Source organism: Coturnix japonica, chromosome 38 (genome assembly GCF_054131305.1).
Source record: "Coturnix japonica strain WE chromosome 38, WE-NBRP24, whole genome shotgun sequence".
Taxonomy (NCBI): Eukaryota; Metazoa; Chordata; class Aves; order Galliformes; family Phasianidae; genus Coturnix; species Coturnix japonica.
The window spans coordinates 2,985,128-3,012,782 of NC_140700.1; the positions used below are offsets into that span (position 1 = coordinate 2,985,128).

The 27,655-nt window shown below is 58.0% G+C and overlaps 1 protein-coding gene across 38 annotated transcripts in view; it reads right to left on the minus strand.

The window, feature by feature from the left end:
• Nucleotides 1-27,655, minus strand: part of PLEKHA6 (pleckstrin homology domain containing A6) — a 44,547-nt gene that overhangs the window by 10,790 nt on the left and 6,102 nt on the right. For 10 of the 38 annotated variants that reach the window (XM_015884945.3, XM_085527151.1, XM_085527149.1 and 7 more), the window contains exons 5-12: nt 5,420-5,500; nt 4,974-5,304; nt 4,823-4,895; nt 4,431-4,531; nt 2,301-2,476; nt 1,619-2,107; nt 833-1,337; nt 362-448 (exon numbers count right to left, since the gene is read on the minus strand). In XM_015884945.3, coding sequence (XP_015740431.2) covers nt 362-448; nt 833-1,337; nt 1,619-2,107; nt 2,301-2,476; nt 4,431-4,531; nt 4,823-4,895; nt 4,974-5,304; nt 5,420-5,500 — 1,843 coding nt within the window. Of the gene's footprint in view, nt 1-361; nt 449-832; nt 1,338-1,618; nt 2,108-2,300; nt 2,477-3,069; nt 3,117-4,430; nt 4,532-4,822; nt 4,896-4,973; nt 5,305-5,419; nt 5,501-7,121; nt 7,668-13,173; nt 13,292-14,117; nt 14,254-18,102; nt 18,236-23,603; nt 23,692-26,818; nt 27,440-27,655 lie in introns of those variants that run through there. The other 28 variants (XM_085527153.1, XM_085527150.1, XM_085527159.1 and 25 more) reach the window with 21 other exon arrangements.

The following is a 27,655-nucleotide window of genomic DNA, read 5'->3' on the forward strand; positions in this document are numbered from 1 at the left end:
GAGGTACAGGGTGCACACCAGCCTCACCCCAGCCCCAGGGGAGCAGTGATAAGATGGGCATTGCAAAGCATAGGGGGGTGCAAGGCTGCTTCAGTGCACCCTCAACCCCAGCATAGGGCCAGGGGCTTTCCATAAAGCATGGCCAGGATGGACCAGAGACATCAGTCCATGCTCCATGGTCCCAAATTGCCCCATTGCAGCCCATCTCCAACCCTCCTGGAGCAGCTGTTTCCTTCTCACCCATCCAAGAGAGGGTGAGCTGTGCCCCACAGCAGACCCTGCACCCCATCCCATGGGGCTGAGGGCAGTGAGGAGCAGTGAGCCCCCCAGCTCAGCCCGTTGGAAATGGCAGTATACGTACCATCTTGTCGTGGACTGTGGGGGATGCTGGATAGTGGTAGGGGTACATTCCTGCAGGGATGGGCCGCCTGTCACCCAGGTAGTCGTACTGAGGAAAGAGGAGACCCCTATCAAACCCCATGGACAGGTGAGAGGTACATGGAATCCCCTTGTATCCCCCTTTTCTATGCTGCACTGCTGTAAATGGGGGCAGATTGTTCCCCTCGGCACAGAGCCCAGCCACTCAGCAGGGTCAGGGCTGGCTTTTAGCAGTGCAGCAGCCATGCAGGAGCCACCAGCATGCCCCATTTGAGCTTGCCTTGCTCATGGAGGTCCTAAAGGAGGATCTAAAGCCACCCGCTGCTGCACATCAAGGACTTGGTAGCACCTTGAGGCCAACACATGCACACAGAGGAGACAAGCTGCACTGTAGCATCCCCACCCTACAGCCCTCAACCAGGGTCCCCTCCATCAGGCACACCCCAGCGCTTACCTTGGGAGAACTGATGGATCTCCTCATCATGAAGGTGCCAGGGTCGACATAAATCTCCTCTCCACGGGGCGGCAGCCGCTCAAAGCGGGCGCTGGGGGAGCGCACTGGGGAGTACACACGAGTGTGGCTGTAGGATCCCTGGCTGGGTGAGCGGGGCACGGAGCGGGAGCGGGGCTGCAGTGACATCCTCCGCAGTGATCCAGAGGCAGCATCCACCTCATCAAAATAACTTGGCTGCCTACCAGGGAGCCAGACTGGGACATCCTGACGGCCAAAGCCAGGGTGCTCCTTCCATTCCCGGAGCTGGTAGGGTGCCCCGTTGCGGAAGGAATGTCGCTTGTCCTCCAGTGCCCAGGGAGGGCTGACTCGCTCATAGGCAGGCATGGAGCAGATGCTGTCAGGGCGCACGCCGGGTGGGTAGTACTGGTAGTCCTCAGGGTACTGGGGTGAGTAGGGGGGGTAGTAGTCAGGCACCCGGCGAGACACGGGGTAAAACCTGGTGGGGCTGGAAGGGAAGATAGGAGTCAGAACTGAGTGGTCACAATAGGTCAGGACATCTTTAAAGCAAGCAGCATTGGGAAAGCTGGCTTGTGTCCCTCATCCTGTGGACCACAAGGTGATCCACTCCAAAACCTACACTGCTTGGATTTGTGGTGTGTGTACAGCTTGGAGCTAACATGATTTGCTGACCCCAAGAGGGGATATAATAAGTGGAAAGAGGCAAAATATTCCCATAACATCACAGTGGAGAAAAGAAGGACAGCCAGAGACCTCACAGCCCCTCACCTGCGCAGCTCCTCGGGGGGCACGTTGCCCCGGCGCAGGTTCACCCACTGCTGTAGCTGCGTCATGGAGCTCTTACGCTGCGCGATCTTCTCGGGGTTGGTGCGCGGGGCGAAGCTGCGGCGGTGGGCAGCGCTGTCCCCATCAGGTGGGGGGTATGCAGTGCTGCCAGGACGGCTGGGGGATGTGTAGGGCCAGCCATTGGGTTGGGGTGGCCGCTCTGTGCTCGTCGGCACCCGCGGTGCTTCGGGGTAAGGGCTGCTGGGCTCGGAGGGAATCTCTTGCCCGGCGATGCCGTTGGCTTTGACCAAGTTTTCCTTCTTGCTTTCCATCCTCTCTGGTTTTCTCTCGAGTTTCTCTGAGCCACGGCCATCACCTTCACCCCTGGTCTTGGAGTCGGGCTCAGCTTTGGGGTGCTCGTGGTGCACGGCGTTACGATGGTGGTGGTGGTGTTTGCTGGGGGGGATGTTCTCAGAGTCCGTCTTCTCATGTCTGCAAGGCACGGAGATGAAGCAGAGCATTACCTTTCTTTCATAACACCCTCAGGATGGCTGTCAACATCCCATCCCTCTTCCCACAGGATGCTGATGCTCCCCAGTTCCATTCTGCTCCCATGCTCCCCCACCCCATTCCCAAGAGGCAGAGGAACATCTCCAGCCCAGTGCGACAGGGACAAGGCTCTGACCTCTGGGTTGGGGGGATCTGCACCCGGGCAGCTTCACCCATGGCTTGGATCCAGGATTCCTGCTCCTCTGTGTTCTCAGCACTGAAGAAGTACGTCCGGATGCCGGCGTGCTCGGCCTGGGGAGACAGGGACTGCTCGTTACTCGCCGGCATCTCCTCCACCCAGCACACGGTCACCTGCAGGGAGGCAGAGAAGTGGGGGGAGAGACAGACAGGAGGTGTGAGAGCTCCATATCCTGCTTGGCAAGAGCTCCTGGTGCTGCAGTGCTCCATCCTTCCCAGGAGCATCCTCACAGCACTGGGTGAAATGAAGGCTCACTGTGATGCCCTCACCCCCAGTGCTGGTCCAAGTGTTACCCTTCATGCAGGATGAGAGGGAAGGTGGCTTCTTGGTTCAGACAATGCTTTAGGGGGGGAAAGTTCGCTTTGGTTTTACTTTCCATGCCCGCACCCCACCCTGTGCTGAAGGCAGGGTTGGTTGCCCTGGGACTTCTTGAAGCAACCACCTTCCCCCTCTCTGGAGAGGAACAGGAGGCAACAAGGAGGAAGGAATGGAAAAAACCCAGCAGAATCTTCCCTTTGGTTTCCATTTAGGGTTTCCACTTGGGGACAGGGATGCCTCCTGCTTGGCGCCTCCAGCCCTCTTAGATTGAGAGCTTCGAGCAAGAGCTCAAACGAAACCAATTCCTCCCCCGGGTTAGTGGGAGCGGGGCGAGCAAAGCATGCAGCCCCTCACCCTCTGCATGCACCCATAACGCAAGCAGATGTACCTATGCTGGGTGCTGGCGTGGCCGACGGGCGCTCGCAGACCTCCTGCCTGGGGGGATCCTCGCCCGCGGAGAGAGGAGGAAACACAGAGATGGGGTCAAAGCTCAGCAGGGGGAGCGCGGGCGCAGCCCTCGCTTTGCTTTGGGAACCGCTCAGCCCTGGAGGTGGATGGGGATCACTGTGACACCACAGCTTTGGGACATCTGGGTGTGTGTTGAGTATGGTGGGAGGGTCTCCAGGAATCCGTAACGTGGTTGGGTTGGAGGGGACTTAAAGATCATCCAGCCCCACTCCTGCTATGGGCAGGCTGCCACCCCCAGTTCAGGATGCCCATGGTCCCATCCTTAACCTTGGACACCTCCAGGGATGGGACAAAGCCATCCATCAGTACCCTCAGCCCCTGGTTCTTAGAGCTCAGCTGCTGAATATCAGCCCTCCAGAGCTCCTCCTCAGCCAGCATCACAAGCCACCTCTGGGTCACTGCTCTGCTCCCAACACAGACAGACACAGCTTTCTGGGCATGGGCACATAGTTATCACTCACCCTAAGCCATGTTCGCTGTGGGTTTCAGGGTTGCAGCTATAAAAATGTGCCCTTCAGATTGCAAAAGCATCCCCACAGTGAACTCAGAGCAGTGCTTGAGGTGCTGGAGCCCACAGCTGGCAGTGTGCATTGCCCATGGATGGGAAACCCCATGTGCAGAGGGGTTGGCTCAGTATTTCTATTGCTGGCTGGGTCTGTCGGGGTGCACACGCACTGAGGGAGTGCAGAGGTGCAGGGGTGGGTCTGTGGAGCTCATGATCAGGGAGGTGTGAGCTCAGCTTTGCACAAGTCAGGCTGTGCATCAAAGGTAGCAAGGAGATGCTCAGGGACCATGGCAGCAGGGGTGGCAGTGCTGCAAGGTGTGAGTGCCACTTAGCATCACTGTAGGGGGCACAAATGGGGTCTGCTCAGGGACAGATGTGGGACAGGCACTCTCTGCCTTCAAGCTCTCCCCTCCTACATCCACTGCAGGGAGGGCTGATGAGCAGCAACTAATGCACAAAGCAAGCAAAACGAAAATGGAGGTGGGGATGCTCTGTGCCTGGTAGAGAGAGCTCTGCTGAAAAATACCACTGGAATGGGCAGGATGGGAGCAGGGCTTGGAGAGAAAAGCATTCCCAGCCCACTCAGTAGGAGGTGATGCTGCTTTGCCCCCCCTCATGCCTCAGTTTCCCCAGCACATCCCAGGGGATTCTGGCAGTTCCCCTCTCCGCAGCTGGGCTCTGCTCCATGCCCCACCACCAAGAAAGCGAGAGGAGGGCACAGCAGGGACCCCACCATCCTCCCCCCCCTCCCTATCACTGCACAGCCCTGCACTCACCTTAAAGGTGTGCTTCCTGCTGATGTTATCAGAGGGCTGCACGGCTGCCACGCGGAAGCTGAGCAGGGGGATGCTGCCCAGGATGCTCTCCTCCTTCTCGTCTGGTGGGCAAACAGGGGTGGTTAGAGGAACCCCAGCAGCCCACCTGTGGCAATGTGCTGCCTTCCTGTTGCTTCACCCTCCCCTGCAAGCAGTGCTGCTGCTCAGCAGCCAACCTCCTCAATAATTCATGCTCGCCCTCGGCTGCCAGGGAGAGCTGAGTTGAATGAGCTGCCAGGAGGCGGGCGAAGGGCATTAACCCCTCAGTGCCCCAGCATGGCAAGCACCCACAGGAGCAAGCACCCACAAATAGCAAGCACCTGCAAAACCAAGAACACCCGCAGACATTGTACCTTTGTAGTAGAAAAGGCAGCGGTCCACCAGCACAAACCAGCGCTTGTTCCACTGCTTCACCCCCGAGCTGGCCTGCAAGAGAGTTAGCAGTGAGATGCTGGCAGCACGCACCCACTGGGAGGTGGATGGAGCACGGTGGGGTTGGGGCACCTGCTTGTAGAGCCAACCGCTTTTGGTGACGGCAGCATTAGGGTTTCTCTTCATGGAGTTGGAGCGCTTCCCAAAGGCAATACCCTTACGGGAGGAGCGCGACGCCTGCAGAGGGGGAGAGGATGAGCTCAGTGCCCGGGGGGGACCCCCACTTCCCGTCGTCTGCTCTGTTGTTGCCCTCTGTGCCATATGGACCCGGGCACGCACCCGGCCTCCAGGTCTCTCTGGGGTCACCTCCGTCACCATGGTGTGGTTGGAGGGCTCGCTGCTGCTGCTGCTGCTGTTCGCCAGGCGCTTGTTGCCTGCTTTGCTTGACATGTCCAAGGTCTGCCTGTGGCACAGAAGGGGTTGTCAGTATGGCTGTGTTCCCACATCTCCCTCCACCCCAGGTGATCCCACAGCCCACCCCTGGTCCAGAAACCAAAGGGAGGTGGGAGCCAACCTACTTTTGCAAGTCTAATTTTGAGTTCTCTTCTGGAAGCTGTCCTGTCACTGGGTGCAGGAAGGTGTTCCGCCTTTCATTGTGGCTGCAAGACACAATAGTTGGCTCCGTTAGCACCCAGGTAGGAGAAGGATTAGGTCCAAGGGTGCACAGAAACCCAGCAAGGTGCTGCCCACACGCCTGTGCAAAGTAAAGAGCTCTATCCATCCTTGCTCACCCCTCAAATCCCTTTGCTTTTAGCACTGTCCAGCACCAGCACTTTGTTGTGCTTCTTGCATCATTTGCACTGCCTTTCACATGCACCGTGCCGAGAACCGGAATGAGTTCTCTGCCAGCTGAGACCTCATTACTTCTGCTGGACACACCACACAGCACCGGCTGTCGCATGGTGAGACATTTCCATAACCTCCCCCCCCAGCTGTCAGAATAAATCGCTGCAGGAGCAGCAGCCACGGCCCAGCCTGGGCTGAGCTGAAAGCAACAACACCGACGTCACATCCTCTGCTTGGGTTTGCTGCTTTCAGAGCCCTTTGCCACAATGCCGAGGTCACAAGGCACCTGTCCCCACTGCTGGTTGGGGGGGCTCTCAGCAGACCCTTACATGGGGTTTTGGCAGCCAGCTGAGCCCAAAATGCAGCTTGGTTGCCTCATGTTGGGTGGCGGCTGCCACCTCCATCCTGGGATGTTTGCTTTGCAATGGGGGGGTGCAAAAGACCCCCATGAGGTGACAGTACCCCAAAACTGCCGGGCATGGGGACACAGCTGCCCATGGCCACCCATGAAGGCAGCGTGCTAACAGCCTGTCATGCTGCTGAAGAGCTGAGTGTCAGCAAAACAGGGGAAGTTTGAGCAAGAAAACATCTGCCAAGACCATCCCATCCATGCACGCTTCACCCCGAGGTTGGGCTGCAGCCAGGCTCAGGGATGGTCACTGCTTTCTGCCAAAATAAGCCCTGCTGGGAGCTGCCCCCACACAGGTCCCACCCTGGCCCTGAACCCCATTCTGCTCTTGCCTTCACTGGGGGTCACCCTAAAAAACCTCTGCAACCTGCAGCAAGGGCAGCACCCACATCCCTGGCCCTGTGCTTTCCTGTGTCGCCAATGCATCTGATATGAGTCCTCTGCAGAGGCAGTGTCCCCAACCCCTGCACTGAAGGCACCAAAGGGGCTTTCTGCCACTCTTTGTCCCCCCTTTGGGGAGCCACAGCTCAGCAGTGACAGGGCAGCTCATGATGCTGACATACAGGGAAGGCGCAGCAGCAGCACCCTGATCCTCAGCCTTGCACAGTAGGGTCTGCCCTGAGCCACCGGTACCACCAAACCCCTGCTGAGCACATCCCCCAAGCCCCCAGCACTCCCCACAACTCACACATTGCTGTGGGTTTCCTTGCCCAAAGGCTGAGCTCTGCCCCAGATCAAGCTGCCCAGCCAGCATCAAAGCCCCTGTGCCTCCTCTCGGCACCAACCCAGGCACTCACAATCCCTCCCAGTGCTGTTCCCACCCCCACGCCTCAGGAACATGAGACAAGCTCCTTAACCCCCCCAAAACCATCTGCCTCGGCTGACCCTGCTCCAGAAACTCCGAGTTCACATCACCTCCCAAGCACTGCAATGCAGCAGTCCCTGCCCGGTCTGAGGGTCCCCAACCACCATCACCACATTCACACCAACCGACCTCCCCCTGCCCACCCCAGGGGGGTTCCTACCTCACCCTCCGATCCGCCCGAAACTTCAGCATGATGCCGTGACCCTTTGAGCTCAGCGCCGGCTGCCGGCTCCCACCATGGCAGCAGCGGGCAGGGCAGATCCCGTGCCACCCAACGACCGCTTATACCACTCGTGCCACGGGCACGGCGCAGGGGGACACCGGTAACGCTCGGTGGGGCTCGGTGTCCTTTCCCAGCTGCACTAATCCGGGCCGGTGGCATCGGTATTTCCCACTGTGGCAGCGGTGGAGCTCAGAGGGCGCTGGCAGCCCCGATGCGGTGCGGTTTGGCGAGGCAGCAAAGCGGGGACAAGCTTGCGGCTCCTGCTCGCGTCCCCACGCAGAGGAGAAGAGAAGGGCAGAGCAGCTCTCGCCTCCTCCCCCTCAACCCAGGTGCAGCGATCAGGATGGGGGCTGCAGGGTCCCCCCCCCTCCCCAGCACAGAGCGGTGTGCTCAGGGAGGGGATGGTGCGGCGATGAGGGAGGGAGCAGCGCGGTGCCGGCTCTGCTGCTGCCCTGCATTCGCTGCCTACGTCCCTTCCCCCTGTTTCTGTCCCCAAACCCTCCCCGGTCCCTCCCTGCTGCGCTTCCGTCCCTTCCCAGGTCACATCAGGACCCCCACCAGCACCAACCACCGCTGTGTAACACAGGGAATGGGGACCGCGTGGGGCTCCGACACTCGGGGATGGGGTCTAAGAAAGCCCTTTGCAACCCAGCAAGAGAAGGGGGGAGGCAGAGTTGGGGTTACCCAGCCCTCCCCCTATGCACGGCGCTTTGAAAAACCAATGCGAATGCACCAGGACTGTTATGATAATGCACTGAGATGTCAGAGCTGCCTTCCCTCCCCTCTAAGGAAACCTCCAAAGAAGGAAGCGGAGCTCAGCAAGCAGCTGGCCTCCATCACAACACATCCCTGCTCTGCCAGTGCCCTGGGACCACCTCGGGACACCGCCAGCATGCGGTGCTGCTCAGCACAGCATCAGCAGCATTGCATCATTCACCTGCTCCTCCCAAAATCAGGCCTGGAGGCACAGCCTCCCTCATTAGCCAGACTACAGTGAGCAGGGTCAGTGCTAGCGCCCACCCCAATGCTGGTGCCCACCCCAATGCTCACCTTGTCTAGCACAAACAGTCCTTGTCAGTACTAGCAGGGCAGTGGAGAAAAGCTGGGGATGGGAACCACGTCAACAGCACGGCCAGAGGATGCTCCAGCAAGGCTGAGATGGCAGCTCCCAGTCAACCCTGTGCATCCCTTTAGAGCACCATGGGCTGCCACTGCTTTGGAGGCAGCCAGGAGCAATGCACTGCTCCCCTAGTTGGCACGTTGCTGGCTGTGGGGTGGGACGAATGCACACATCTGCAGCTCCCCAATCACTGCCACCGTCTGCTACCAGCGGTCAAGGTCCCCCAACGGCCCATGGGCACGTGCCAACCTGCTGCCGTGCACCCAATGCCAGCACCAAATCCAGAGCCAGCAAACACCCCAATGCTTCACCTCCTGCCCTACCTCCAGTCATACCCAAGGTTGGCATAGAGCTGCTCTTAGTGGTGGCTTCAGGGGCTATGAAGTGGAGTCCAGCTTTGGCTGTGTGATCTCAAAGCACTGCTGCCATCAGCTGCCCAGGGTGGCCATGGCCATGGGTACATCTATGCCAGAGGGCGCAGACATACACTGGGGCTCTAAGCAGCAGCTCTGGGTGGGGGCTGCCCTGGATCTCTCAGGAGAGAAAAGGCTTTTCCTTAAGGTAAACATGCACCAAAAAAGCAAGTTTTCAATCTCCCTTTGCTTTTTCTTAAAGGTAGAGAGAAAGGGAAGGGAATAAACCCAGGAAGTGAAGAACAAACTTTCTCTGGGTGCTGCTTTCCTTCCCCCCTCCCCAAAGTTAAAGTTTGCTGAGCACAGGGAGGACAACCCCACCCTTTCCCCATGGGGAAAACCCTCCTTGCTCACCCAATGCCCTTCCTGCACTGTGAAGGTCACTGCTGCCCAGCGTTTGCAAACAAAAGCTTGGGACACAGCCAGGAGCACAACACAAGGACCCTGCAGTGGCCAAAGTGCTGCATGGGTGCATCCCTCGCCTGCATTCCCCCTTGGTGCAAGCAGCACTATGCTACAAGCATATCACCAATGCCCATCAGTGGCACCATGCAAACCTGGCAGGATTCACAGCTGGCTGCCTCTGCCTAAGAGCTGTTCCCAGCAGCTGCTTTTTGCCTGGAGTTTCTCTGCATCCCATTCCCTTCCTCCTCAGTTGCCTGCCCATGAGGTCAGAACCCCTCCTGGTCCCCATGGCACGGTGCACAGCCCCTCTCCATCACTGCTTTTCATGTACATAGGGCTCCACGTCCATGCAGGCGCCTGGTCTGCACCTTTTGCACCAGTAACCCCATCTCACGCTGCTCACATGCATTGGCAGAGCTCCTTGCAGTGTGCACGGTGAGCTGGATACACCAGGATGCAAAAAGCACATTGAGAACTGGAGCCAAGCACAGAGCGAGCTGTCTCTGAGCTGCACCCAAAACCCAGGTACAGTTCCCACACTGTGGCCATCCCTGTGGTGTCAGGGTTGCAGGCTGTCAAGGGCTGGGAGCAGGAGGGGAGGAGGGGAGTTCAACCTCTCCTCCCATTGCTGGGAACCTGCCAAGCACCAAACCCAGAGCAGACCTATGAGGAAGGGGATCCTGACTGCCCTCCCCTCCTTGGTCAGGCTCAATCTGAGCCAACCCCCCTGAGTGCTCCCATTCTGCTCACAGCATCCCCCAGCTCCCCATGTTGGTCGCACGCCACTAGGAATGAAGCACCTTATCCTCCCATACCCCAGCCGCTGGCCCCAGCCCCTTTGAGGGGCCTGGTGTAAATTTGGAGGTGTAAATCTGGAGCATTTACACACATTCCAACAGCAGTTTCAGGGTTGAGCATCCAGGCAGCTCCTGAACGAGGGGTTCAAGTGACTGTGAGCCAAACCCTCCCTGCATCTTGGCCTCCTTCCTCTGTTTTTCCAGCCCTTTCTTCACCTCTCTCCCTCCTCCTCAGCCACATCCCTGTCCTCAGACCAAGCCCTGTTGTTTTCCCAGGCAGAAGGGAATGGCAGCACCCACGGCACCACCCATGGGCACTCAATGAGGAGGTAGAAGTAAAGCCCACCTCCAAGCTGCCCCATGACCTGCTGGGAATAACAGGGCCAAAATCTGGGGAGCAAAGCACCAAGAAATGGAGCCTTTCTCCTCCATCCACACCATGGCCCCATTGAGCAGCTGGGAGCACAAAGGAGCAGCTTTGTCTGTAAGGAATCGGTGTCGCTCTGAGAAGATTTATATCCCCCCTAGCAATAATAAACCGGACCCTCTGTGCGCCGCTCCGAGCACGAGGCTCAGATCTGCACGTTGGATGAGAGGGGAAAATAATAAATAGAAGGAATTCTGCAGGCGCAGCATTGACCCAACAGCCAGAGGATGAGTGCCAGCACTCCGCCGTCCCCACGCAGAGTGAGGGGCTGTGGCAAAGGCAGAAGGAGGGGGTCAGGCTGCTCCCTGTGCAGCCATTCCAATGTAGTAGGATAACAAGGGGTGTGTGCCCTCCCTGTTCATCTGTGCAATGCACGGTGACAGCCCCAGTGTGGGTCGCAGCACTGTGGGAGGATGAGCAGAGCAAGAGGACAGGAATCCAGTTGAACAAAGGGAAGAGAGGGGGAATCGGCAGCCAGGAGCTGAGCTGATGGAGGAGAAGTTTGGGAATTGCTTCTCTCAGCGTTTCCAAATTCCCTTCTATTTACAGGAGTTTTGTGTGAGGCTTGGCTTGCTTGGGGAGGGCTGAAAGGGGAAAGGCTGAGGGAAGAGGAGGAGATGGAGGCAAAGAGAGGAGGGCAGAGCTCTATGCAACCCCCTGGCCTGCCCCACATCCTAACCAGGCACTGACATGGGCTCAGCACAGCCTGGAAATGCGGTGAGCTCAGCCCTGGGATGAAAGAGCTTTGTGGGCACCCACACAACCTCGCTGGGTGTGCAGCCAGACACGGAGGTTTCCCTCTCACTGCTGGTTTTCCTCTGTAACCCAATCCATACCATAACCCCAGCTGTGCTCAGAGAACATTTCCGGAGCCACATTCACCACCGAGGCAGGGATGGGGGCCAGCAGCCAGCACAGCCCCCATGCTAACAACAACAAGCTCCCGGCTCCTGCTGCTCCTGGCATGGCACAGAGATGCATCCAAGCAGTGTCTGCACTCCCTGCTCCTATAGGTCTGTGTGTTGTTGTGCTCCCCATTCAGCTGCTGGGGATGCAAGGTATTCATTTGACCTCCTGCCCTGTTCTGGGCCATTTAGCACCTCCAAGCCTGGGCATACAGGGAAGGAACAGTGAGCAGCCCCAGAAGGGAGAGTGCCATGAGCACCTGTCTCCTCTGCCACCCCACCCTGGTGACAAACCACACACGTCAGCTGCCACAGCAGCGACCAAGCACCGCACCTCACCATCCATCACTGATGTCAGCCTGCACCCATGGCTTCCTGTGCACACTATGGGGTGAGCCACTAAGCCCACCAGCACTGCAGCCAGGCTGGGCTTTCTGGGCTGCAAACACACCCTGGTAATAAACCCATGGGAGATGCACAAGGATGGAAAGTCACAAAGCCTGAGCTGGATCCTACACACAGCACTGGGGCTGGCAGCTGCTGGGCAAAGTCCCCGGAAGGGAGGGAACACGGTGGTTACCCACCCACCCACATCCCACGGGGTGACTCTGCATCACTGAACACAACGTGGAACGTCACCACCTCACAGCTGGGAGGTGGTGGTGGCAATGAGAGGGACATCTGAGGGACCCTATGGGGCTGGGGTCCCTAATGGGGCTGGGGTCCCTAATGGGGCCAGGGTCCCAGCTCTGATAGATGAGAGATAGGATGACAAAGCCCACACTGTGCTCAGCACTGTGGGGCGGGATGGAGCCCAGGAACCTCAAGGGATTTCTAGAGAACAAAGCGGCTGCTGGCAGCCAGCATTGCCTGCAGCAGGGGGGGGGTGGCCTGATGTTCCCCTCCTGCTCCAGCCAAGGAGAGGAGTCCGGGGGAAGCAGAGAGTTTATGTTTGATCTCCCTGGTAACTCCAGCTCCATCACAGCTCTGGCACTGGGCTGGAGAGAAGGAATCCCTCAAAGGGACAGCCTGGCTGAAACATGATGTAGAGCTTAAGGCAGCTCCTATCCACGGGCTATTTGGGGAATGTCACAGCTGTGTGACAGCAGTGACCGGAGGATGGGGGCAGAGCAGACCACAGCTCCGTGCCCCACTTCAGCCATGGACAAACACACCCACAACCCAGTGCCAATGGAGAACTGAGCAGACCCTGAGATGCACATGGCACAGAGTGGGCGAGCAGACACGGGATGCCATCAGCCTCCCCCCAAACATCACAGCCCCCACCCACCTGGAACTATTGTGGATCTGCAGACCATCCCCCCCAGCACTGGGGTCATGGTGGGGATGTGAGCTCAGGGTCCAGCCTCCAAACCAGGTGCTGCACAGATACGGCCACAGAACTGCCCCAGGTCTGGAGGATATAAAGCTCTCCCTAAGCTCTTTACCAAACCACCTCCAGCAGCAGAAATACCTGTCTGAAGCAATCGTGGGTACGAGGCAGAAAGCAAACCAGAGCCGAGCTGTCCTCGGGCAGCTCAGGTCAGGGGTGGGGGATTATGGCAGCAGTGTGGGGAAATCCTTTCGGGCCAAATCCTCAGCACCTGCTTAAGCCACCGCACACAATAATCGCGACAGCATCCCTCCAGCAACGGGCACAGCTGTGACACCTCATCACCCCCATCCTCATCACTCCATCCTCATCACCCTCATCCTCATCACTCCCATCCTCATCACCCCCATCCTCGTCACCCCCATCCTCGTCACCCCCATCCATATCGCCCCCATCCTTATCACTCCCATCCTCATCACCCCCATCCTCATCACCCCCATCCTCATCACTCCATCCTCATCACCCCCATCCTCGTCACCCCGTGGTCCCCGGCCGCAGACAATGGTCCACGTGTGTCACCGGCACTCACCGCTGTCACAGCTCGTCCCCTCCGTCCGCCCGGCCGGCGGCTGTTCTCTGCTGCCGGATGATTTCCTGCAGAGCCCTCAGGACCGCGGTCAGTATCAATCATTAACAGCCACCGCAGCCCGGCTGCCTTAACCCCCTCGGCACCACACCGCAGCGGTAGGATTCCTCCTTCAGCCTTAGCTACGATGTCCCAAAGCTCCTTACATGTCACCACGGTGAGGCTCATCCATCCACCCTCTCCCAAGCTCTCACCCCCGGGGGATTTGTGGCTGTCCCCATAGCACTGAGCAGCTGCACCTGGTGGGTGTTGCCAAGTCCTCATTATGAACACCCCACTCTGCTCCATGTACCCGCACAGTGCAAACCCTGAGGGCCTCGTCCTGATCTTTGTGCACTAGGGCTGGACCTTCAGCCTCCTGCAGCCTGATGAGCAGTGGGGAACAGCAGAGAGGGGGTAACCTCAGTGTGCAGCACACAGCTGGCACCATCCGTGTTTCTGGGGGTGGGTTGCATGTTCCCTCTAACAAACATCACCACCTGCAGCCAGGCATGCTGTTAATGGAGGGTTAATCCCTCAGCAGGGACATCTCCCAGCTCCCCAGGCACAGACCCCCCCCCCCCCAGTGGGGACTGGACACATCCCCTCCCCTTCCCACTGCTGTTAGCCAACCTGTGGGGCAGCTGATGATTAACCTTGGGCTGCAGCTGCCACCAGCTCCCACCATCCCATGCCAGAGCACATCAGTGCCTGCAGCCACAGAGGGGACAAGAATAAGCTCAGCCACTAAAGGAGACCCCCAGGGTGAGGAAAGCTGCAGCATCTCCAACCCCAGCCCCATGCTTCCCCTTGTCCTGCCAATAATGGAGCAAACATAGACACTCAGCTCCACGCTCCCCTCTTCCAGCATGGCCCCATTGCTGCAGCCGTGGGGTGGAGGTACTCACTGCCTGCTGCAGATTGGGATTTCAGACACCGACATGCAGTGGATTTTGCCTTCTCCAGCAGCTCAGCCCTGGCTGCGGCCCCGGGGGTGTCCGGGCTGTGAGTGCTCATAAATAGCTTTGGACAAACATCTGCACGGCACCACCCCGCTCAGGCTGGAAAGCAAAGAGCTGCTGTGGGGATGGTTTTAATCAACATAGAAGACCATCGAACGGCCAAAAAAATACAACCCACACAGACAGGAGTGAGCTGTAAATAAGCACAGATGCGGCGGCTGATAAGATCTGCCTGCAGCAGGGCTCGGCCCCTTTGCATATGGGTGCAGCCTTTGGATTTCCCATTCCTGGGGCAGCAGCTTGGGATGATGGGGAGCACAACACAGCACCTCATTCTGCTTCTATCCCCAATGGCAAACCCTCAGCCCCACTGCCACCACCACAGCACAGCGTGGGCTCGGAGCATCCAGCTGGATGCGGGTTGGAGAGCGGCTGCTTCTCACATGGATTTGGGTTTGGGGAGACTTTGGGTTCACTTGTCCCAGGTTCATGGGCTGCTGCCAGCCCTCCAAGTGACTCATTGGCTGCTCTGTGCCCAGACCTCCCGCAGTCAAGCCCCGACTCATTCAGCACATTCCTGGCATTGCATATTGTGCAGCCCCACACCTGTTAACAGTGGTGAGGAGGGGTGGGAACAAGCAATTAGCTTGGATCTCTGCAAAGAGACTCGTGTGTTGCACTTCACAGTCCCTGTGCTGCAGCAAAAGCTGGTACAGCCTCACCCTAGCAAAGCCACTACCATCCCATTTCTCACGCAGCATCATGCTTTCTATACCAGTGCATGGGTGTGATGGTGGCAGTGGGAAAACTTGATGTTTTTAGATCTAATCCCGTGCCTTCAGTGGCTCGGAACAGTTTGCAACCACGCTGTGATGCAAGAGCACATACATCTTGGTTGTGTAAGTGAGTGGTGCCAGGTAGCTCCCAAGGACAGTGAGGGCAGCAGCTCCAATCCATAAGGGGTGAATGGGGCTCTCAGTCCCTGCAAGCACCCACAGCCCTGCACATGGGTGTGCAATGAAGGAGCAGCCAAAAAGGCTCCCCAACAACCAGGAGTGGCACCTCCAATGTGACAGCAATAAGCTGCAATGCCCTGCCCCTGTCACCAGCAGCTCCCAGCACTGCCTGTGCATGCGTCCACACCGCAGCCTCAATGTACAAACAAAGCAGGAACCAAAGGTTCCCCACAGCCGGAGCTTTGTTTGTAAGCAAACAAATTGCAGACCAAACCAAACACACAGAGCCCAGGCTGAGGGATGGGCTGGGCAGGCTGAGCTCACCGCCATAGTGGCTGTACTCAGCAGGGCACAGAGGCAGTGGCATCATTGGGCAGGTGGGGGATGACAGAGGGGCTGCACATCCAGAGCAGGGCTTGATGCAGACACAGATCAGTGTTTCAGAGCACTCAAGGCCCACAAACCAAGCACAGAGGGGCTCTGCCCCTCAGCACGGCCATCAGACCCCCAGGATAAAGCAAGGACCTGGTGCAAAAGGTGCTGCCTTGCCATCCTCCATCCATTCTCAGAGCAGCTCCTGGCACAGCTCTGACCGGTTCCTATCAGTGCTGCAACAATACAACCAGGGATGGCCCTACTGTGGTGCAGCCTGCAGGATATAGGGCTGGGCTCACTGCACACCCAGCCATCAGCCTCCTCCATAAGCCATTAAAGTGCCTGGGGTTCAGCCTGGCTGTTGTCACAAGGACTGGCTCAGCAGTGATGGGACGGCCGTGCCCTGGGTTTATGGCTGCATCCAGCCCATCACGCCTCGTGTTGCAGGGCTGAACTGGGGCAGGAGAACACAGCTCTGTGATGAATCACTGAGGCCATGTCCTCAGCACTGCACACAGTGAGGTCCCAGGGACAGCTGCAGAGGGGAAAAGCAAGGAATTTGCATGGAGAAAAGCAAGAAATTCGCTGTGGGGAAAGCAAAGAGAGCTGCAATGCTTTGCAACCCCGTGGAGCAGAGCTTTTCAGGTCAGTGCAAACCCAGAGCAGTGCCTCTCTGCCACCAAACGGCCCTTTGCTGTCACCACCTCCGCACGGCCGCCTTGTGCAACGCAGCCTCAGCTCTGCAGAACTGAGATCTTCCCCTGAATGAAGTTTAGTCACCGTGGGATGTTTCCAATTGGAAATCAGGACAGTTCAGGCTGAAATCGAGCCAGCTTTCCACTTCCCAGAAATCCCATTTGCAAGCAAAGCCTGTTGCCAGTTCCCCTTTCTCCCCCCCCAGTATCCAGTAAATAAATCCAGCTCCAAGCGAGGCGGGGAGATGCAGCACTTCAGGCTCTGTCTGCAGCCCAGCCCTGACTCCATCCTCATCCTGTAGAGGTTGCAGTGCTGCTCCCAGCTCTGAGCAGGGGGTGACAGCTTGATGGGACCTCAGTGCCCACAGCCATGCCTGGGGAGGGACGCAAGGTGGGGTGGGAGCCGCCAAGCTGGTGCTGGAGCCTGGATGAGTCCCTTTGCCACTGCACCTGCCTTCAGCATCCCCTGGAGGAGGCTCCCAGCAGCAGGGGCTGGGGAATTGCATCAGGCTTCCTCTTTGTCCCAGTTGAGGTGAGCAAAGCTGGTTATTGCCCTCTATAAAGAACTGGTTTGCTCCAGGAAGGCGGCACTGGGAAGAGCCAGAGGCTGGTGCTGAGTTTCTGGAGGGTAGAGACGGGCAGGTCCACGTGGGTGCTCGCCTTCAGCAGGTGCTGGGGCTGCTCAGCAGCTCTGGATGGGTTTGTGTCAGAGCTGGATCCTCTGCTGCTCCATGGGCAGGTACTGAAGGGCACCGTCATCCATCCAGTGCCATGGCTCTACTCACTCACAGCTGCCCACTCAGAACTGTAGGACCATGCATGAAGATTGCAGATCTCAGCCCACATTTGACTGACATTTCTGGACCAGGATGTCAGGAAGTCCTTAGGATTCAAGGGATTGCAACCTGGTGTTGTGATCACCAACCTTAACTCCTCAGGACACCACTGAGTGGAAGGAAGCCAGCCATGCCTTGGACTCACAGGCCTATTCTCCCTCCCTATATCCCATTCCTGCTCAGCAGGATGGTGCAGGCGCCATACAGGGACAGCAGAGGTGACATCCAGCTCTGCACATCCATCCGGAATCACAGCTGTACCGCACACATGGGCGCTTCCTGCCTTATCTCAGCAGTGCAGGAGATAAGAGATGTGGGGATGGCTTGGTTACTGACTCAGACACACGAGATGCCACCACTGCCCTGACAACAGATTTGCCGCTACACACAATTGCTTGGTGACCACAGACATGGAAAAGCAACATGGGTTCCAGTGCAGAGCATCATGTCCCCATCCACGCAGGGAGGGGATGCAGGAGCTGGGGGTAGACCTACCAGCTTGTGGGACCTGCAGGGGGGATGTGGGTGCATGCTTCTGGCACCAGCCATGTCCTGCTTCCAGCTGCAGAGGTGGCTTGAAGCAGAGTCCCAAGCAACTTGCTGCACTAGTCCCCAGCCAGCAGGGTTAGGGCTCTCCCTGGGTTCAAAGCCAGCCAACAAGTATGGGCACAACCTGCAGGACCCCAGCCCGCATCCTGCTGCAAGCCCAGCTGTGTGCTTGGCCCTCTGGGCTGCCCCTGCCCTGCTCCTAGCCCTGCCAGCACTCAGGTGCTACTGAGCTCCCTGTGGGGTATTTAACCTCAGGGTGCACAAGGGCACTGTGCCTCAGTTGTTGTTTGCCAGCAAATGGGGACAGGCATTCATGCAAATCCTCACCCTTTCTCTGTCTCTATCCCTGCACACCCTCACCCTATCCATGTCCACCAGTGCGAGCACCAAACCCCTCAAAGCCAAACAGCCAACATCCAGCAAAGCCCAGCCTGCTGCTTCCCCTCCAAACCCAAACCTCCAAGACCCCTCCCCTCCACCCCCAGCTCCACCAACCACCCAGACCCAGGTTCAGCCTGACCTGCTCGCTGGGAGCTGCCGCGGGCTGCAGGGAAGGGGGAAGCAGCTGCCGAGAGCCACCACGTCCAAGTGAGCGCTGCCGGGGGCTGATAAGCAAAGTCTGAAATCTGAGACTGCAGGTTGGCTCCCTGCTATATAAACAGGCTCTCGCACACACGCACACCCCCAGCTTGCACGCCACTCCCGCCTGCTCACAGCCACGCCAGCACTCTGCTGGGCACAGCAATGCCATTGAGACCCCCATCAGCAGAGCTGGCCTTAAGCACGATGGTTTGGGCTTCAAGCACATCTTGGGGGAACAAAAGCCCACCTGCATCATGCTATACCCCATCACCAGGCTGTGGTGGGCACTGGCTGAGCACCACATAAGTGCTATGAGCAGCAGCATAGGAAGATCACAGTCAGCTGGAGGGGTTCAGCCAAGCAGGTGCTTTGCATCCCTCACCCAGCAGTGATGGGCAGCGACACTGCATGCACAACCCATGATGTTGTCATGACCACTATGGTGCCCAATGATTCACCCTTGGGATGGTGCCTGTTGCCATCCCCAAAGCAGAGCCCCTCTGCTTGCCATCTCCTAACAACCAGAGCGTGCCAGTGCCACCGTGGGGCTCCTCTGTGCCAATGCCACTGTGGGATTTCCTTGTGCCACCGTGGCTGTGCTTCTTGCAGTGGGTGGAAACATTTGAGAAGACAAAACCCTGCCCTGTTTTTCCCAATTCTCCAGGCTCACCTGCAGCCCAGAACCGGGGCAGCCACATACCATTGGCGGGGCTGGGCTGCACGCTCGGCTGCTTGCTTCATCCTGCAGCTGCCCGTGGGGAGAGCAGGAGCTGTACCCCCTGCTAAGGGAACACAGGGCTGGGGCATTGCCCTTAGGAAATGGGAGCCCCAGGGCTGCTGGCCCTTGGCACAGAGAAGCTCTTTGTGGGTACATCTATGAGGACCCTTCACCATGTTTCATCCCTGTGCTGGGAGAGCAGAGAGCACGAGCACAGCTCAAGGTTTTCCTGCTCTATTCAAGCTCCTGGGGCTGGATCCACCTGAAGATCCCCTGTCCCAGGTACAACGAGCCCAGCAAAGCTCTGAGCCAACTCCCTGCCCTTCTTGCACAAGCAGCCGTGGGCGCTGCTGTGGCACAAACAATCACAGCATGTTGACAAGGCCCAGCATCTGCCTCCTCCATCTCTCCACCTGATTGCAAGGAGACCTGCCAAGCCCTGTTCTGTGCACAGCTCCCTGCACCCTCTGCTGTCCCTCCCAGGGCAGGGCCTGTCCCCTCAGCCCTAATTGTTCCCAAGGCAGTGCTGGCAGCATTCAGACTACTATAACCAATCCATCCCAGTGGGTCCACCCCGCACAGCACCCTGACCCCGAGATCTTCTGATGCTTCTTCAGAAGAGCAAATTTGCCTTTGGAGCAATGGGATTGCACTGGGTGCAGTGCCACCACCCCGCAGGACTTTGAGCTGTCTGAAAGGCTTTTTTTCTTCTATTTTTCACTTGCTTGCAGAGGAGAAGAGATGGGGTCGAACCTGACCCACTATTCCCATAACTTTAATCCCCTTTGGGGGAGGGAGCGCAGCTGGAGGGGCTGCTCCATACTTCAGCCTTGGGGGGATTCCTCCCCAGTCCTCAACCACAGGGGTGCACCCCCCATGTCTGTGCATCCCCACAGCCCACCCAGTGCCAGCACATGGAGCATTGGTTCCCCCACCAGCCCCAGTCTGAACCCAAGGTCCTCCTTATCTCCAACACCAGCATGTCTGCTGATAAGCCCGGCGCACGAGGGATAAGATAAGGCTCTGAGCAGCCTCTTTGCTATCAGCAGCCCTTCCTCCAGTCTGCAGCGCCGGGTGGCTGCTGTCCCACTGCACTGTCCCCCCAAGGCTATGGGATCTATGCAAGGTCTCAGTATCCACACCCCAAATGCTGCACCAGTGCTGGAGCTGATCCCAGCCCCTTTCCAGGCTCAGGTCCTGACCCAAGAACCCAAAAGAGGAAGACCAATTCCCACACCCTATAGCATGCATTGACCCACAGGACCCCCACTGACCCCCCACCATGGGGGCCCAATTGGCCACCCCATAGGAAACACTCACTGCTCCCCACAGTGCAATGCAACCTTTCACGCTGATGAGCTTTAAAAGATTCATTACGTTCCCACTCCAACAGCTGCTCATTGTTTCTAAATTAGAGAATCTATTTGATTCTGGGACAAGGAGGAGAAAGAACCAAATAATAAAAGGCACAGTGAAACAAACACTTTGCTTCAGAAGATGTGGAGCAGGTCCCTCCAACAGGGAATGGCAGCGGTGGAGGGGGAGGGGGGAAGGCAAGCAGAACGCATTGGGTTTGCAATGAAAGCAGGAATTGCTAATCATTGCTGCTCAGCTGAGCTGAAAGGAGATGCTGCCTGGGAAAACAAACCCAAAAGGTGAGCGCAGGGCATGCAGGCTTCACCTGACCCCATCTTGGCTGCTTCTCCTTGATGCTACAATCCTATCTGGGGTCCCCAGGTATGAGCATCCCTTATGGGGTGACCTGGGGCAGCCCCACTGCATGCCGTTATCTCCAGCAGAACCAGCCTGGCTTTGAAAATAGGAGGATTTGGGGAGAAATAACACCAAAACAACCCCCTCAATGCCTGTCTATGAGCATCACGCCAAGCTATAAATACCAGCACCGGATGCGGGAGCTCCTCTATCCCTGGAACTGAGCAGCACCCGGATTTAGGAAGGGACTGAAGGGAACAGCCCTGCAGCATGGGAGGAAGGGAGAAGGCACAGTGCTTGGCCGGGGCCAGACTGAGCCTCAGGGACCGTGCACGCTGTCCCCTTGTCCACAGTGATATTGCAGGATGGATCCTGAGCTGATGCCCGTTGGCACCCAGGGGGTTTGTGGATGGAGAGGGGATGGGATGCCTCAATCAGGAGTGGAGCAGCTGTGCCAGCAGGAGCAAGAGAGGGCGAGTCAGAGGAAAACCCCACAGGGGTTGGTAGGCAGCAGAGCCGGTGCCAGGAGGGAATGAAAAGCATTGCAGGTCGGTGCCAGGGCTGTGAGCCAGCACTGTGCTGGCACTATGGGAACACACAGACAGACCCCAGCCCCCTCCAGTGCCCCCACTGCTGCTGGCTGGGAGAGGGGGATGGGCACAGAGGAAAGCCCTCCTGCAGCACATCCCAGCCTAGATCTCCCTGCTCCAGCTTTGGGGTGAGGGGGTCTCTGTGGACCAGCTTTGGGGTGAGGGGGTTCCTGCAGGGACCCTGTGGATGAGGCTGAGGCTCAGGGCAAAGCCTGGTGGGGGTAAACCCTAATTGCAGCCCTGCCACGGGATTGCTACCTCATTACAGAGCAATTACAGAATAATTATCCTATGGTTACACCCAAACCCTGATCAGGAAGTGGGACTGCTGGATGCCAGGGTTCTGCACACGTATGCACGAGTACACCCCCCCAAAGGAAACCTCAGGGCAACAGACAGCAGAGAGAGGACTCCTGGATCCCCAGTGAGGGTATATGCCTCAGTTTCCCCACGAGAGCAGCAGCACAGCAGCTGTTCCCTCTCTCTGCATCCTTACCGTCCTCAGATATCTCAGCTTTTGCATGAGCACTTTGTTTGCACCACCTCCCCATCTCAACAGCGTGCTGAAATCTAATGAGCATCCCCAGGAGCCCCCAAAACCTCATCCCAGGGCTTCAAACCAGGGACAGACACATGGAGGTCTGAGCTGTCCTCAGCCACCCCAAACCCTCTATGAATAGGGACGGCCCCTAAGAGCAGGTAAACTTTAACCGCATAAATCACATTCCTGCTGGCTCCCCTCCGGCACAGCCCTTATCTCCAGTGGGCTCACACAGATCTGTCTGCAGCCCATAGGAGGTCATGGTCCAATCTCGTACCCAAGGACACCAGGAGATGGGGCAGCGTGAAGTGCTGGTTATCCTGGGCAGGAGTTGGACCCGCTGGCCCCATTCCTGCTTGCCCACCCCAATGGATGCAGAGACAAGGTCACCCCAAGAGCAGCTCACAGCTGGCAGGGAGGAGATGAGGGACAGGGCACAGAGCAGCAGTGCTGACGGCTGCTGAAGGGCCCTACATCTTATGGCACATAAAGAGAGATGAGGAGCTCTGCTCTCCCCTCCAGGAGGTTCATCACTGTGATTGCAGCTGAGAGTTGGAGCCCAGGGGCTGCAGAGTTCGCACGTAGCTCTCGAATCCCTCATCTCCCTGACAGGCGGGGAGAGCAGCCGGCAGGCAGCAACGGAGCTGCAGGCGGCCCCTGCAAAAGGTCACTGCGTTTGCACATTCACAAAACATGCATTTAAGAACAAAAAGAAATCAAGGAGGAGGAAAAGAAACCCCCACGGTACACACTGAGGATGCGTCGCAGGGATTGGAGCTCTGCTCTAACGCTGCCAGCCTGACTGCCCGGCATTTCTTGCAATTAAAGCAATCAGCCACACATGAAACTCACAGATTTCCATCTCCCGGTTTGTTTCCCAGGCCCTGAGGGTTCCCATCTCCTTTTCAAATAGTCCGGAAGAATAAAAAAAGCTTGAAAATGAGTTTCGGAGCATCGAGCAGATGGCTCTGGGGAATCACCGTGCCCCAAACAGCAGCAGGGACAGAGCTGAGCCCTGCTGAAGCTGTGGGACCATGGGGGGCTGGGGAACAGCACAGACAGCCATGTCCCCCCCCCCCTGTATAAGGCCCCCCCAGCCCTGCAGAATCAATGCTTCCAATGGTCCTCTATGAGGATGGGTGTTGTCTCCCTGCCCAACCCCATCCTGCACCCAAGGGATGCTCAAAGCATAACCTCTAAATCAGCAGTGGGTTTAAATGAAGGGAATCCCTGTACAACACAGGGGTTGACCTTCTGTGTGCTCAAAGAGAAGCAGGGATTGCAGTGCTTATGGAGAGGTCAGGATGAGCCTCTGGAACACAGCAGGGTGAGCAGAGCAGCAGCCAGACTCACACCCACCAACACCACCTGCACCAGGTGAGCACTTTGCATCAGCTCATTTGAAGCCACAATTAACCCTCAGCTGCCTGATCACAGCTCAGCACTCACCACCCAGAGTCCCCCAAAGGCTTTCAGATGCCCAGCCTGGAGTATAGGTACAACACAGCCTTGGGATGCTGAGCATCAGCATGGCTGTGTATGGGGCAATCACCCCATCCTCACCAGGTGCCGAGCACTATCCCCTGGGGGCACAGAACCCAAGAAGATGCTGAGCACCACAGCATTGCCCAAATGGTGCCCCGGGAATGGGGAGTGTGGGGTTGGGTGAGAACAGGCCAAGCTGGATGGGGAGCTCAGTGCTCTCAGTGCTGCCAGACTGGTCCTGGCTGTTCTTCCAGCTGCCAGCCTGGATGGTGATGGATCCGAGCACAGCACGTTTCTCCCATCTCACCCCCAGTGTGAGACCCCAAGACCCCAAGTGTGAGACACCCCAGCACCTTCACCTATTCCATATACAGCGTGGAGGTGACCCTTACCTGGGGTGTGAGGCTCCAGGCCCCGATGGTGCTGAGCTGTCGGAGCTGCTGCTGCTTACGTAAGGAGGAGAGCTCTGCTGTGAGTCCCCAGCAACTGCAGGCAGCAGGAGAGGAACAGCAGCCTCTGCTGCTCGATGGGAGATGGGTGTCAGAGCTATGTGGGGTGCAGGGGATGCTCTGCCACTACACCCAGCTCAGATCCTGTGCCCCTTAATATGGGGACACTGCAAGGATGGGGACAGCCTGAGAACAAAGGGCTGCACAGTGAAAGCTCTGGCTGTTTAATTACCAGCACGGGGGGCTCAAGGCAGCACAGCTGCACCCGAGCTGTTCTGCTGCAGTGAGGGGAGCCCTTAGCAGAGGGGCTTTAAGAGGAGCCGGTGCTATGGGAAGTGGAAGAAAACCCTGAGCTGCCCTGCTATGCTGGGATGGAGTATAATGGGGTAATGGGGGCAGATGGGGAGCGGCACTATAAGTGTTCAGGGGGAGATGAGCCGGCAGGAGCCTGAATAGGGATCGTAACGCGGAGAGGGGATCACAGAATCGCCATGGGCTTATAGAATATCCCGAGCTGGAAGGGACCCATAAGGATCACCGGAGCAAGGAGCACGGACACGGAGCAGCATGTTTAAAACAGGGCGTTTGTCTGTCGACGGGACGCCAGGCGCACACAAAGCCGTCTCATTATCCCCTAATTAGTGCTTTGCCAGCTTCTGCAATTAACACCCATGCAAGCGGCTGCTGTTTGAGTAAACAGAGGGTTACGAGCACGCTGGAGTCGCTGGGGGCTCCAAGCAGGACGCAGCCCACCCAGCCCCAAAGCAGAGCGATGTCACCCCCAGGGTGGTGGCACTGGCCGGCTCATGTCCCCATAGTGCACATAGGGGACGGGAGAGGCTTCCCTCGGGTCTCGGAGCTCCGGGGGGTGAGGGAGCAGCGCAGCATCACAGCACGGTCCTTATGCAAAGGATGTCTCCTTTGGAAACATCAAAGCGAAGCCACCAGCCGGGGCTGACACGGCCTTTCTCCGGCTGACCCAGAAACGTGGATCAAGCGCTGTCTCATCCCTTAATTGAGAAGTTGGTGACTTTGAATCTTTATTAAAGAGCTTTGGTAAATTCACAGATTAAGGCCACCACCGGCCGCTGCCATCACCCAAACTGACTCCCTGCCACCTCGCCCAGCAGCTGCTCACACTGCTTTGCATGGAGCGCAAACCGAACCGAGAGCAAAAACTGCACCAAAAACCCAGGAAGGAAAACAAAACAAACCCAAACCAACACTAAAAAGCCAACAACAGCCTTCCTACACAACCTGGGCCTCAGCACAGCCAACCAACTGCCCCCAATACACAGATATGGGGCTGGGGGGGGGGCACAGAACACCCCCATGTACCACTGAGATGGGGCAGCACTGCAGAGCTGGGTGTCCCCCCCTGAAGCTGGTGGATCCTGGGGGAAAATGAGGCTAAATAGGAGACGCCGCATTCCTCACTGCACTCTTTTTCTGCCTGCTGCGGATTATCGTGTTTCAAGCTATGGAAAACAGAAGGGGGGATGCTAGTACAAATGTCTGAGAGAGAAGAGAGAGGGAGGAGGGCAGGCGGAGGAGCAAAGCTTTCCCCTCCAGTGAGCAATGATAGGCAGGAGAAATCCCAGCCCTGCTGATTCCTAAGGGCACAGATGGACAAGTAAAGAACCCTGAGCCCCTGCATGGCTGCAAAGGGTTAAGCCGAGCTCTGCAGCCTGGCGGGGGATTAAGCCCAGTGCTGCCCATCTGGGTGATGTTTGAAGCATTCAGGCAATGCCAGGCCTGGCTGCAGAGCAGCAGAGCATGGGGTTCAGCCATCCACACATGGAAACATACATCCACACATAAGCATTGCACATGGGGTGATGCTGATGCATCTCCCTGCAGTAGGGAGCAGACAGGGGGGGTGCAGCAGGCACAGCAGCTTCCTCCTGCAGCACCAGGCGTGCAGTTTGCCTTTCCATCCATGCTTGCTGTCCCTCCTCTCCCTCAGTCCTGCAAGCATTGCTGCTGCTCCTGCTGGTTTCTATGGGAACTCAGCAGGAAAACAAGGCTCCCAGTGAGGCAGACGCTGGTCTGGCTGCCCAAAGCCTTGCAGAGAGCTGTGCTTGCATGCTCCAGCAGAACCTTGCACCAGTTTTTCCCTTGGCAGCATTAAAGGGGTCAAGAGGTTTGGATCAAAGCAGGCCAGGAGCAATTCATCCTAGAGAGCAGAGTGCTCAGGTTCTGCACTATGATGCACAGCGGGCTGCGAACCTTCAGTGTGTAGAAATGGGAGAAGGCAACGGATGCTGCTAATTCTCAGCTGCAGCGCTGCATGCACTGCCTACCAACAGCCTCATCACCAGCAAATGCCACCCTGGTCCCCTTTGCTGCATGGCCCCCAGCAGAGCTGCCCACTGTACACCCCAGTGATGACCACATGCCCCCTCCCCACGGCCATGGGGTGATCAGTCTGAGCCCTTCCAAACGGCTTTTCCAGACTCGTGGTTAATTTAGCAAGCACCATCATATGACGGAGCAGAGCGTGTGCCTTCAGATATAGCAGCAGCGTCACAAAGCTGCCATTGAGTGCTCAGGGAGCATCTCCAGCTCCGTCAGACACCTCAATGCTCCGGCAGGGGGTGAGAAAACACAGCACCTCGCTGCTGACACGCAGACCCGGGGGAGTTGGGAGGGGGGGGGGGGTTCAGCTCTGCTAACAAGTGGGCAGTGAGATGGAGCCCAGGGAAGTGCCAGACAGCATCCCGGGCTGCATTGCTTGCAACCCATCCTGATAAAGCCGTGAGATCAAGCCCAAAGCACGCATATATGGGGGAACCCAACAACCAGAGCCACCTCAGCCATGAGCATGGGGGGGTTAGGGATGCAGAGGACCCCCCCTAAAGCACAGATCTCTCCTACAGCTGGAGATACAGGGAGGACTGGGCACACAAACACACCTTGGAGACAGCTGGGGGGGCTCCCACGTCTCACCGACGTCACTGCAGGAAGGGGATCCCTAGAGACAGCCTGAAGGTGCCACCCCCTGCTGCCCCCCCCCCACCTCTGGGGCACAGGTACCCCAAGAAAAGACTATCCATAGCACACGTCCCGATCTGAGGATGCTCCGCCGCTTCACAAACCCGAGGAGGAAGAGGATGAGGAGGAAGGAGGGGGGGGGGTCAGCCCTGAGGGGCACTCACCGTGTAGGGTGGGCAGCGGTCCGGCCCCCCCTCCGTTGCTCAGGGGCTCAGCATCCTCCCGGGACAGCCCCAGCCCGAGCCGGAGCCGCAGCCCGAGCCCGAGCCGGAGCGGGAGCTGGGCATGCTCGGGGACCGTGAGCAGCACGTGATGCCGGGCTGGCACCGAGCGGTGGGTGGGGGGGGAACCGAGCAGCCACCCCCACCCCGTTACAATGTGCCCCCCCCCCTCCCCGGCACCGCTCCGAGGAGCCCGGAGCTCTCTGCGTCATTGCGGGAAGGGGGGACCGCGCTGTGCGACCCCATAACTCTGCATCCCTGGGGGGCTGGATGAATCGTGCTGCCGCTCTGCAGCACGGAAAGGGGGAGGTGAGGGGGGGTACAGCTCCTTTGCATCCCATGAGTGGGGGACAGCCGTGACCATGAGCCTTAACACGGCATCCCAGCACTGGAAGCTGGCCAGGACCATTCATCCCCTGCATCCTATATTTCCCAGGAGTGTGGGGCACATCTATAACCCCACAGGAGCATGGAGTGGGGCTCAGGAAGTACCTCCAGGCTCTGCAACCCAGGTTGGAGCACAGAGATCCTTCCCCAGCCCCTGCTCAGCACCCACCCCCAATTCCTGAGCTGCAGAACTGCAAACTCCAGCCCTACGGTGATGGCACCGTGCCTCAATCTATGGCACTGCCCTACTTCTGCCTATCACAGCCACCAGGCACTGTGGTTGGGACCCCCCCCCTACACAGGGACCCTACATGCTTAGTACATGTGTGCTGGCACGGGGAGGGATGGGTATCTCCAGGAGGGAAAACACCACGGCTGCCCTTGATCCTATAA